We start from the raw sequence: 13,212 nt of genomic DNA on the forward strand, positions 1-13,212 counted from the left end.
CACAGCCAGTACAAACCAATCCACATTGCCCTACTGTTCACCTCAACCTTGACCTGGAGATTAAACTCACTTTTATTGCACACAAAGGTCATCTGTGTTAGGTCAAAATTCAAAGTCCCTTGTCAGCTAAGGTTGATATATTCCAACCTTTCCTACTCTAATGCATCAAATTTTTCATGGTGAGGTCATATTCAACAGACAGTGTATTCAGCAATTTATCGTGCCATTGTAATATAGCCCAGAATATGACTGTCCAAAAAACAATGCATGAATAAAATATTTTCCATTCTGATGTAGCAAATCGCCTACGCTCGTAAAACTTGAACCTAGCCTTGTTTTCAGGCTTCAGAAGAATGATACATTATGGAACCGTTTCTAAAATACAATCAAGAATTACCATTTCTATCACAATATTCCTTAAATATAAGCAACATGAATATAATGGTATCCTAAAATCCACAAATCAATTAAAAAGCACATATGGTCAGTGTTAAAACTTCTACTTCATCCTCCCTTAACAACCACCATAATCTTGCCCTTAAATCCACAGACATCTGTTGGTCTGTCTGATGACATCAAGCTTACTTTAGAATGAAATACATAGAAAAAGACTGTGTCACAAGACTTATATTCCTATCCTACCAGTGATTATCACATCCATGGAATTTAAGAAGTGTCAGAAAGTACAACCAAATTAAACCTCACAAATCAATACAGTAGTGTACATGTTGACCAAGACAACTCTCCCAGCTTTGACATATGAAAGGATTTTCTTTTTTCTTTTCCTTTCCCTTTTTAAATCTTCTGCTCCTTTTCTGTTTTCTTTTCTCTCTTTTTTCTCCATTTAATTTCTTTTTCTCTTGCATTTTTTTCTCTTCTCCCTCTTGTCTATATTTTTCTATTTTCTTCCTGTTGCTTTCTCCTTTCTCTGCATTTTTTTCTGGTTCTTTTTTTCTCTCTCTTTCTATTTCTTTTCTTCTGAATTAAACAAGAGCACTTAACACACAGCTCCAACAGATTCAGAATGCATTTTCAAATTATAGGGAACTAATTTCCACATCTGCTTTAAAAGACCCCCTCCAATCATTGTATTTCACCATCAAATCTTCAAAGGATATAGTATTGGCTTCTAAGTGGTTTGTATAAATTCCTCAAGGCCAAAAAAGGTTTCCCTTTACTCAGCCAAAATGAATTTCACAAGTGTAATAAGTCCTGTTCTGTGTAATTTTGTTTTTTTTTTTTTTTTTTTTTAAAGGACTGTACTCCCATATGGTAACACTTCACAAACTGGAAGGGGAAAACATTAAAAGAGAAGAGAAGGAAGAGATTTATCAGTACTCAAGAATTCAGAAAATAAAAATTTAATTTTCCTTGTGTATTTCAAACAAAATTTCAAGAACAACGATTAAAATAGATTTGTATTTTGCTAGGATGGACAACATATGTGTATAAGGAAGAAGATGGTTACACCAATAAAAAATGTGACAGAAAACTACAATGGACTTCCTTCAAAATTAACTTTCATGCTGACACATACATATATTACGCCTACTTTTCTATTAATAGGTAACATGCAAACAACTACAAAAAAACTTCTTCTATCTCTCCAAACAAAAGAAAGCACTCATGTCCTGAAAATCTAGTATTCACCTGGGCCAGTGGAAGTTTTCTGCCTAAATCCTGTCTGTTGGTGTTGGGAAAGCCACAAATGTGAGCAAAACTCTATTTTCCATTCTACTCTGAACCCAACCACTGCTATCAATATCTAACTTTTAAGTCAGCATCTTCTGTTTAATTTAATGAATAATAAAGAAGACAAAGTTTTTCTGAGTTATATACTGACACTGTTGATTTCTTTCACACAATATTTCCTATTACAGGAGAGGACTGGTATCCTTCCTATTTTGGTCACAACACTAGCAAACAGTTTGTTAGCAAGTCATATCAAATCCAACAAATTACAACTTCTTTGATATTGATTGTTCACTGATATTTAAGTGAAAAGAGAAACTGCCCATGGGTTCAGCCTATTAAAGCTGTGATACAGTAGATTTTCTACCAAGGTTTCAAATAACAAGAACATCTTTCCAAAGGGAGTATTATCAGTTGTTCACATAATTACTTTGCACAGTTAATTTTTATTTCATTTTAGGATTATTGAAAATATGCTACATTTTATTGTGGGTTACTTCTTGAAACTTGAACATTGCTAATTCTCTTTTCAATTAATGACCCAAGACCTCCTTCTCATCTCTTATTATCTATCTGTTTACCTGTGAGGTTTACTGCAGCTTCAAGTACATAACAAATTTTAAATTACAGTAGGTTTGTTCTACATAGATTAGACAAAAACAAACTCCGTGTCAAACTTTGTTTATTCTGAAGTCTAATGTAAAAGAAGAAAGTATAAAACTTTGAAAATTCTACTATTTCATTGATACTCTCATTAAATCCTCCAGAATATTTAAATACATTACAGTGGTACAAAGCATTTACTACTTGATGGGATCGTTTATATAGGCAGAGCATGAATTTATGTCATTGTTAAATATTGAGAATATAGCGAAAGGCGTTTAAATTGTGCCTTTAAATGCTTTTTTTTCAGAATAAATTTCTATCACTCGCAAGCACAAAGGTAACTTTCTAAATGAGATTTGCTACACCAGTGTTTGCAGAGTAATGAAAAATAGCCTAGTTCTTCTGCTTTTCAAAATAATTAATCAACTATGCAGAAGACCAGAGAGAGCAGAAGTTACAAGAATAATGTTGGGTTTGCTATGACAAGAACCTTTCTAGGAAGAAGAGAGTGCAAGTGAAGTGTCACACAGCAGTAGGATGCCTGCTCATAAATACAACCTGTCTAATAATCCTGTGCCTGAGTTCAGAGCCTCGAACTCTGCAGCTATCTGCCCTTTGCCCATGAGCCTCACTGCCAGTCTGCCTTCCAGGTAACAGCAGCTCCAAAGAGCACTAGAGCAAAGCATGAAGAATTTTCCCTCCACTTTGACTCAATCTGCAGGCTCCAGACACCAGAATACAGAACTGGAAAGAAAAAAGAAAAAGAAAAAAATTCCTCCTTTTTCTCACCACAGTCATCATGGGCTCATCAGTACTGCTTGACAATCTAAGCCACTGCACGAAAGCAGAATAAAATTATTCACAAACAAACAATATATTGCTCTGTAAACAAAATTGTCTTCAAGGGGAAAATGAAAGACTTATCCCCCCCCAACCCTAAAAAACAAAACCAGAGGCAACAATGACACTGGAAAAGAGGGGAAAAATGATTCCTCAGCCTTAAGCTGCTGGTAAAAGAAATAACATTCAAATCATACATTTAAGCTTCTTTAGGGCCTTTGTTTCAATATGAATCACCACAGAGAAAGTGATAAAATTGAGCAAATAATAAACAGATTATTTTTTCCAATTTACAATGTAACACATTACTGTATTTTTTTTAAAAAATTAAAATCTTGCTGAGATGGTTTCCAGGCCGGGTGTCATTTAATAAAGCTATCCATCAATAATTTGGAGAAAGAGCAACACAATTACTGAAAATGTGTGGAAAACTGAGGGGATACTAAGTAATGAAAAGTAGAGGTCATCAATGTAGAGGAATGCTCACCCCTTGATATGCTGTGGGAACCAAGTGTGTATATTCCAATAATCAAATATGAACTTACATGCATTAAAACCAAATAGACATACTCAAGCATATCAATATGAAGCTGTGCATCACATTTTCCTCTTGCTTACTGGGGGAAAAAAAAAGGAAGAAAAAATTTTAAAAGTACTTCTCTTATATTTATGCCCGGTTCCCTTACCTTTCTGCAGTGAAAAAAGATCCTCTTGATCGCGTGGAATAAGTTTTCACACAAGGGACACAATGAGAACAGTACTTTTTTGAATAGATGCACAAAAGTGATGAACTGCACATAGCTGCTGATAAAAGTCAGCTCATACTTCAAAACACTAGTACTGTGAAAATCTCTGTAACACAGTTTGCACTTAAATAGTCTCAGAAACTAATGCTTCTTTTAAAGAAATGCAAGTAAAGGTACCTAAAGGAAAGTCAGGCTAGAGGCACCAAGTTTGTTTAACAACTTGAAAAAAGGAAGAGATACAATATAGACTACACAAATTGTGCTGTGGGAAAATATAGCAATCCTCAAATAGACTGAAACATGTTTCACAACAGATCAGTGCAAGAACTTGAAAAGCATTAGTTTGGAATTACTAAAAGATGCTCAAGGCTAGAAAGTTTCTGGAACCACCAATTTGAGCACAACCTGGTGTAAGAAACTCAAACACAGGACAGAACCAAGCCAGAAAAAAATCTCACATCAAAAAAAACCCAAGACAGTATCATAATGAATTGGGTCACCAAAGCTTACATCCTTAAAAAGTTTGGTAGAGACCAGAGAAAGACTGTCATGGGTTAACCCAAAATGTTACTATATTCCATGTCCATCCACATCCAAAAATTGTTATGGCCTCTTTTAAGATCCAGCGCATCCCGAACTGGAACCACAGGGCAGAGGGGACATTGCTGCAGTCCCTTTTTAAATTGGAGTTGGGAAGTGGGGAACGAACTCACTGCTGGCAGTACGTGCTGAAAGTGGACGATCTGCTTTGGAGGGCTTACTTTGGGAAGCTGTTTGCGGTTTTTTCTTGGGCTTGCAATAGTAGCCACTCGGAAAAACTGCATTTTACAATTAAAAACTGTTTTGGGGTGAACTTTGCAAAGCCAGCCGGTTGCTGGGGCCCGGTCACCTCATACCAGGGCTGACAGACCGGTTTCTTCTCCACAACACACCCACAGTTCAGAGACATCAGCACCAGCACCATCAGAGTCTGGTGGGCAGTGGCACTGACCCCACAGGTGCTAGTACTTCTCATGTGTCACTGGAAACGCTCTGTAAGCTCCTGCCTTCCCAGGGTTTGCTGCCATCCCTCCCCTTTGTCTCCCAGGCCATGCGATCACCCGCAAAGCGCCATCTCGGGGGCAGGGTCTGGCGCCATTTTCCTTTCCCCTCCATACAGTCGTCACCCATGGCAGGCACCATCTTGGAAAGGGTATTTTTGCCATTTTGGGTCTCTCTTTGCTCTGGGGGAGTTTGTGAGATTTAGCAATTTTCTATCTAGTGGTTATTTACTCTTATTTTTGCCTTTTGCAGTCTCACTTGTTAGTAAACTGTTAATTTTTTCACTTAAATCTACTTGTATTTTGTTTCTCCTTATTGATGGAAAGGGATTGGTGAAAACAAAGGAGAACTCATTTAAGAGTGTTCCACTTTGAATTCTCTTAAACCAAGACAAAGATTTGGTCAAGAAGACTATAATAATCAATCAGACTTGGACACAAAGAAGAAGGGGAAAACATGTACAAGGTATATATTTGAGAAGGGTATACTCATAAGTCAATTGTGTTCTACCTACAAGAAGCTTTAGAAAAGGTTTCTGAGAGAACCATTGCTTTCTGCCATATACAGAAGAACTGAAACAATTAAAACAGTAGACTGAAGTACTAGAATTATCAGTTTGGGTATGAATTTAACTCTCAGAAGTTGGACTTTTTAGAACAAGTTAAAATAGTCTTTGAAAAAAGACAGAATTTTTGAAGGTCTAACATATCATGTCACTATAAATAGGTAGTTCTAAGGTGATTTGTATCTAGAAAATTCTACTTGTGGGCAGTTCTTAACCACCATTTAAGAGAGAGAAAAGGATTTTAACTTTCTCAGAACATTTCCTGCAATGGCCTAAAACCAGTCCTAAAATGGCTCATTCAATTTAGACTTTAGCTGTCATTGAGAAGAATAGTATCTCAGAAGAACAGGAGTCCATAGCTGAAGGGAAAGCTGAAGAATATAATACAAAAATAGCAAAGAAAACCACAAATTATTAGCAAATAGAAAAATTCAGGTGAGAAACTAAGTAGAAAATGTGGTATACTTCAACAGAAAAGCACAACACTAAATATACAGATTTATCAGTCCAGTGGCGTATGTGTGAAAAAGATCAAAGGAACTATGGATCAGTGATCCAATATTGGCAGAGATTTATTGTGCTTAATGCTTAAAATCACATTTTGATAATCCTTAGGTCATCCAAATACCCTGCTGTTAAATGGGAACATGTTAGGAGACAACTGCTAAGGATGTAACAAATACCTTAAGAATAAAGAAATGAATAATACATTGGTAATTGCCAGGCATGAAATACAAAGCACAGCATTAACAGAAAAAGAACAACAATTCAATATCCAAGTTTTTGCAAAATAACTGGATTTTAAGAAAAGTAGAGTAAATCCATTTTGTATGGAAAGTTACAGGGTTGTAAAATATAAGAATTCCCAATGCTTGTATTAAAATACTTATAAACAGTATGAGAAGCAGTTTAATTTTGACTTTTTGACATTAATAAGTCACATGACAATACTCATTTGAAGTAATAATCTCACCTCCTGAAGTAGTTCAATAATAGTAAAGCACAAACCACCCTGTTAAATTTTTTTTAGATTCACAGGTCAGGGTGGCAGCTACCACCCACCATACCTGTGCACTACATTGTGGCAATTGCTTACAGAAATTACAATTTATTCTTAGGGAGAAACTGCACAACAAGAGTAGGCCCTTTCACATAGCATGAAAGAGATTTTATACAAATTAGGAGCATAAAATGCAAGGCTTCAGGAAATACAACAGCTGAGGGAAGAGCCAAGAGATAAGACAGTATTAGAAAAAAACTGAGCAGATTAATGCAGAAATCCAAAGACCCACAAGATCTATGAGGCAGTAGGAACCAGAAATATTTGAAAACCGTCAATTTATGTATTACATTACCAGTGGAATTCCAATCCTTCCCAGGGAAAGATTGAAAGTGCAAGGTGAAAGCAGCTATTATGGATGTTACTACTTTCCAGTCTGAATCAGCAACTGTTACCATATAATAATGAGAAACTGGCTATGGACACCTTCATCACACTGTAGGTACCACGACAGATTCTGGAGTATTTTTTTAAAAAGACTGAATGAAAAAGTTGAGGTGGGTGGGGGGCTTTAGTTGATTCTGGCTTTCATAAAGAAAAATAAAAAAATCCAGCCAGAAAGTCCAGTCAGACCCTTTTTGTCCTAGAAGAGAATGACAAAATTTCCAGATTATAAAAAAAACTTACTCCACAGTTATCAAACATATCACTGAAAAAGCCTCCCCCTTAAGACGGTATACAAGTTTACAAATCTCTGCAGCTTGCAGCTGGCCTCTTTTACAACATAAGGGTTATAGAGAATGCTAGAGAATGCCTGTTTTCCACATCCTAACATGTGTCTACTTCAACACACCTTCCTCACTGCTAAGGAAAGCAGTGGCCTTGGAATGTATTGCTTATCTTCTGCATCTGACCTGCTATGAGAAATAAACAAAGAGACAACAAAGAAATATCACACTTACAGAAAGAAGATGTACAGAGCTCCTCAAAATATACTTAAGACAGGCAATTTTAAAAAAAGCTATCAATTCATTGCTCATATAGAAGGTTTTAGCCTTCTCCTAGCATGGGCAAACAAAATTCAGCAGAGATCTACAAGCAAAATTCAAAACACGCCATTCTCATGTCATAATGTGAATAACAAGATAAAGGTATAGCCACTTAATTGTGGAAGCAACTACTACAGCTAACCTTTGTTTTTCAGTGTTCACCACACTTGAGCCAGGTCCTTTAGAAAAAAAAAAACAAACAGAATTCTTTTCCTAAATAACCCTATACTGTTAGTTATACATAGTTGTTCAGGAGTCATCAAGTTCTGAAATAGAGGATTCAATGGATCTTTTGCAGCACCAAGCGAGTGGACTGGGAAGTAAAACACATCAGAAAAGCCCAGTCTTTTTTGGACAAATTTGACTAACAAACACTCATGTGCCTATGGATCTGTCTTGGAAGCAGGTTCCTAAAATAGTGAATAACCTCAAAAACCAACCCAAATTCTAACCTTCTTTCAAGACAACTTTATAGGAAAGTAGAAAAAGAGAAATGTGCATATGTATGTATGCATGCATACACAACTACCCACAAACACTCTCTCCTGATTTCATTAGCACTGAAGTGATAAAGCCAAGTCTAAGCTCCTGAGACACACTTTGTTACGGTAAGTGCTTTTCCAAGTTGCAGAAAAGCACCTTACTGTGCAAGGTGAACTGGGTTCCCAAAATGCAACTCAATGCACTCCCTGAACCAACCACAACGCTTTATTATCACTTCTTCTCTGTAACAAGGCAATTCTCTCACACTTTCACTGGACAGTTTAAAAGCCTAAGTTAGTGTTGGCTCTTCACCCACATACTGCAAGTTACACACAGCGTCAGTTTCTTCCGCCGCATTTGTGTTAAAGACAAGCAAGGTTCATTCAAGGAAGCATGTGAATGATTTTCTGTTTTGTTAATTTCTTTCTTTCACCAAACTAGATACAGTATCTAACCCCCTACATTTTTCTGTATTATTTCTTGTGATTTTAGAAACAGCACCACTCTTCTCTCCACAGAACTCAACTTGCTTTCCTGTCCAATTCAGCAACAGCAAATTCCTTCCCCCAAATGTGAAAGAAAAGTGAAACCTTGCAACATTCTTTAGAACTCTGTTGTAGTTGGTAGGAAGCAAATTTCAGCAATGAAAATTGGTGCATGGAGCACATCCTGCCATGGATACCTTTCCATTCTAGGCCATGGTCATGTGCAAATGTCTTTGAGAATTCTGAACACAGCTCAGTCAAAGAAACACATGAATGTCCCTAAGTGAAAAGATGAACCCTTTTCCAGTTTCATCTGGAATGCAGCAGCAAGCAGAGAATTATGGATCCATAAAGTCCCTTAACCCTAAGAAACAGGGGCACTGGCATTGCAGGATGTATTTCACACTTGGCTTCAGCCACAGAGGCTCGTTCTGCACCGTAAGACTTTATTCACATCAGAAGACCTCCTTGGTGTCCAAGAGGCTCATGAAGGGCCCCAAGAGCTTTCACTTGGACGTGTGTCGGGGGAAGTGTTCTTTATTTTGTGCCAACTTCTCAGGTCACAGAGGGTGAGCAGTATCCTGCTCCCAGCGGCAGTCGATGACCGTGTGCGTGTGCAGGTGATTTTGTACCGTGTGGGGCCTGAGCTGGGGCACCGGGCGGAGCTGGCGCGGCGGTCCCCGCGGCCCCGTGCCCGGCCGCAGCGAGCCCGCAGGCCCCGCGCCGGAAGGCGGGATGCACTTACCTAGGAAACTTCTCCTTCAGCTTCTTCAGACTCTGCCGGGTGGGCTGCACGTGCCCCAGGAACTGGGCTATCTCATCGTACTGGGCTTTGCTCAGCTTCATGCCTTGAACCGCCCGGCCTGCGCGGAGGCGGCAGGAGAGGCGCGGGTCACGCCGGGCGGCGAGAGGCAGAAGGCCAGCGATGGCGGGGCGGAGAACCGCGTCAACCCGGGGGCACCCGCGCCACCAGCTCAGCGCCCAGGCAGCCACGAACCGCCGCGGCCGCCACTTCCCCCGGCTCCGCCCCGCGTCCCGTCCGGGGCGGTGCGGTGCGAGGGGGGCGGTGCGAGCGGCCATGCCGCGCCGCCCGGCTCTGCGCCGGTACGCGGGTTGCGGGTACGCGGGTCCCCGCTGGACCGGCCGCCGTGAGCGCCCGGCATTTCTGGCGGAGCAGGGCGCCGGCAGCCTCACGCCTGGGGATGTGCCCTGTTCGGTGCCGGCAAGTCGCTTCTGCCAGCCGCCATGGTGCCTGCGAGGGCGGAAGAGCGGCGGGCGGCCCCGCCTCCGGCCCCGGCCGCAGCGGGCAGAGGGGGCCGAAGTGCTGGATCTCGCTCGTGTGCAGGGGCGCCTGCGCTGGGCCGCGGCTGCTGCTGTGTAACGCCTTAAAAGTGTCATTTTCAAGGCCCTTTTAGCAAGTCACGCTGAAATGACTGTTTCTTGCTGCTCAAAGTCGAAACAAAGGCTGTAGTAATAAGGCTGCGGATGTCGACAGGGCATGCAGCAGGGTAAAGACTCCTGCTTAATTTTGGGAGGGAACCATCCTAGTTCGTGCTTGGATTTCCTTCAAAGTTTGTTAAGGCTCAAACTTAGGCAAGCAATATTATTAGGTACCATTTACACATCAATAAGTACACTGCAAGTCTTAGTTTCTGTGCTGGGTGTTTTTACTAACTTTTATAATTTCAAAGACAGGTATACTCTCCTAAAAGCAACATTAAAAGACTAGCGGTTATGAAGAGAATCGACCGTGCAGGTGACCAATAAATATAAGTGCCCGCATAGATCTTGATTTAATTGCGTTCATGAGCTACCTACAGGTTAGTGGTGTCCTAGCCCTGAGATTTCAGGCACCTAAAATATGGGTTGAGCACCGAATTTCTTATTTTTATAGATTATAGATTCTGTTCTCTTGCTTTCTCTCTTGAAAGCTTTAGGATCACATTTTGAGGGTTTCCCCTGTATCTTAGCTAGAAACTTTACAGTTTATTGCAAGAGTACAAAATTTAGAACTTCAATGGTGAGCAAATAGCATGGGTATGTCAGCAGGGTCAGTCATTAAGGTTTCTGATGGAGAATGCTCACAGAATCCTCTGTCTCTCAATCTCCCATGAATTTTGGTGAGTTTTGTTTGGAACCAAAAGCCCTCGTAGGAACAGCTGTTTCTAATGCTATGGCCTAAATATAACGGTTTGAAACTCATTAATTACTCCACAGTGAAAGGAAATGCAGCGAACCTAAGACAAATTACAAATTCTATACCTCATGCTGAGACTGGAAAGTAATAAGTGAAATTGAAAAAAAGTGCATTCTTTTAATGAGGAGTATTATTGAATGCAAAGATACTTTACTTTCTTTAGCTCTGTCAAAAGCCATCTATGTTTGGGAGAGAAGATGGGGTTCTTTCAATCTGATATCCATGTTAAAGGCCCATAAGGATATAATTTTCTTGAAACATAGAAAAGGTAATTTCCCCCTATCTTTACAAAGATGATAATTACGGCTTTTTCTTGAGAAATACATTTAAAAGAAAATAATAAATAGCCTTTCACTACATTACTACTGCTTCTTTAGAAACAATCAGTAGTGCTTCTTTAAAAAGAAAACAACAACAAATCAACATTTTCTCTGTCTTTGTTGTGGCATAATTTCCAGTGAAGATGTTTTTAAATATCTTAATGCTGCTATCTAGAACTTCTATCTCTGTTCATATTACTTAGTCACTAGTAAATGGTCTTGATTGTTTTTTTAATAAATCAAATGACACTTCAGTCTGCAATGCATAGAACAATAGTTTGGAACTGCAGTACGAAGTTATCAGTCTATGGACCAAACTACAAAAATCTCCTCTACATATTATCTACACTTTGGATATATTGTGTAGTCTCCCCTGCTGGATAAAGGTTTTGTAGATTCCAAAATCAATTTTAAAAAAGCAGATTACTTTCTAACGTGAGTGTTCACTGAAACCAAGAGGAGCTAATACCATGCTGTCATAGGGAGGTAACAGCCTTCAGATGTGAGCTGCTGCAAGGATGCATTTTGCGTGGTGCAGTGCAAAACACAGATGAGAAGTTCTGTGTGCAAAGTATAATCCACTCTTTGCCTAAATTAGTTAATACAGAAGTTTTCAAATGAAATATTCAAAAATCCATTGAGAAAAAGAAAGAGAGGTTTCCTAGCAGAAAGTCCATTAAATACTTTTTTCTATCAATCAAACTGCCTTTCCAGTTTTACTATATCAAATAAACATCAGACCATCTGTAATTAAATTGTGGACATCTATTATTGTGAGATGATGTAGATGGTGGAAGTTTGCATAAAAAAATTAAGCAGATGGATGAAATATATAAGAAAAATGAAAGGTGGGAAAAACTTAAATTTACATTTGGCTTAAGAAGACCTGCAAATGGTTGGATGCTGGAGGAATGTTCTCAGGAAATAGTTACTGTGTACTCGCTTTGTTCTTAGGTGTTTCCATGGTATCTGCATGAGGCAGCTGCTCCTGATTTTTGCCTTGAAGTTGGTTTCCAGTCTGTCTAAAACAAAATTTCCTTCCGGGAAGAAAGTAAAGGGGAAAAAAAAACTATGGGGAAAAACAAACAGCTGGGAATGACAAGTCGGGGGGAAAACGAAGAGGACATGTAACCTATTGGGGGAAAGTAAGGACAGGGAGAGAGAGCAAAACACCTGGCACAGGACTTCCAGTAATGACCTTCCTTTCTTGTCTTGGGCACACTTGGTGTGGGACAGTAAGGAATGGACCTTTGTTCCTTTGCTTTTTTGCTTTGTTTTACCTGGTAGTGTGTGATATTAGTATGTGTCTCCTGTTACTTCAAGATGATTGCATTGTGTGATTTACAGCTAAGTTCAGAGTTAAAATACCGGTCATTATTCTCCACAGAGCTTAAAATGACTATATTTTAAGCATAGATAATTAGAGTATGATATTAATACGGAGTCAATTCATGCACAGAGTGCAAATTTTGATTTGGTTTTTCTGGCCTTATGTGCAGCTGTCATTTTACTTTATCACCCCATTTCTTCATAGACAAAATCTGTGGTCCATGTTGCTTTCTGTAACAAAATTAATGGAAAAGCTGCTAGCACTCATATATATTTTCCAATCTGTTGATTGTAGATGCTAATGTTGGGAGCTATGCTGAAACTAGAGTCTCATTGGCCACAGATTGAGGTGCTAGTTAGAATTGTCTAATGTTTTTAGTGCCACTTCATTCAGTTTGGTGGATTTACTTCTAGAAGTGTTTTTCAGTTGTTAAATCTATTTAATGTTTTGTTGTTGTTGTTGTTGTTGTGGAATACAGCTCTTCTTATTTGACATTTTTTCATTGAAAGAAAAACTTGATAATGCTTCCACTTAACTTGGTCTAATAAACACCTCCACGGGATCCCGTTGTTACCTCATAAAAAAGGAGAACTCTCAATTTATGTTCTAATTTATATCCATGGGTTTTAGTGTACCTTCTGAAAGTGCTTGTATTGTGAAACAAACCATGGTATCTTCAGTATGTATTAAACAAACAAAAAAGAAGCAGTTGGTCTGTGCATCACTGTTAAACATTAACTGTTTTGGCATTTCACAAGATGGTAAGTCACCCTAAGATTTTTTCTCTAAAAGTGTACAAGGGATTGTTTGATACCACAAGTGAAGTACATGACATCAATAGAAGCAATAGAATGATTA

General features: G+C 39.0%; 1 protein-coding gene across 1 annotated transcript in view; it reads right to left on the reverse strand.

The window, feature by feature from the left end:
* CDIN1 (CDAN1 interacting nuclease 1) overlaps nt 1-9,513 on the reverse strand; it is a 124,212-nt gene extending 114,699 nt beyond the window's left edge. The window contains exon 1 of the mRNA XM_058806820.1: nt 9,253-9,513. Within this exon, the coding sequence (XP_058662803.1) occupies nt 9,253-9,353 (101 nt within the window). The 5' untranslated portion in view covers nt 9,354-9,513. The remainder of the gene's footprint in view (nt 1-9,252) is intronic.
* Between the last annotated feature and the right edge of the window lie 3,699 nt (nt 9,514-13,212).

The sequence above is a fragment of the Ammospiza caudacuta genome, chromosome 6 (assembly GCF_027887145.1).
Source record: "Ammospiza caudacuta isolate bAmmCau1 chromosome 6, bAmmCau1.pri, whole genome shotgun sequence".
NCBI lineage: Eukaryota > Metazoa > Chordata > Aves > Passeriformes > Passerellidae > Ammospiza > Ammospiza caudacuta.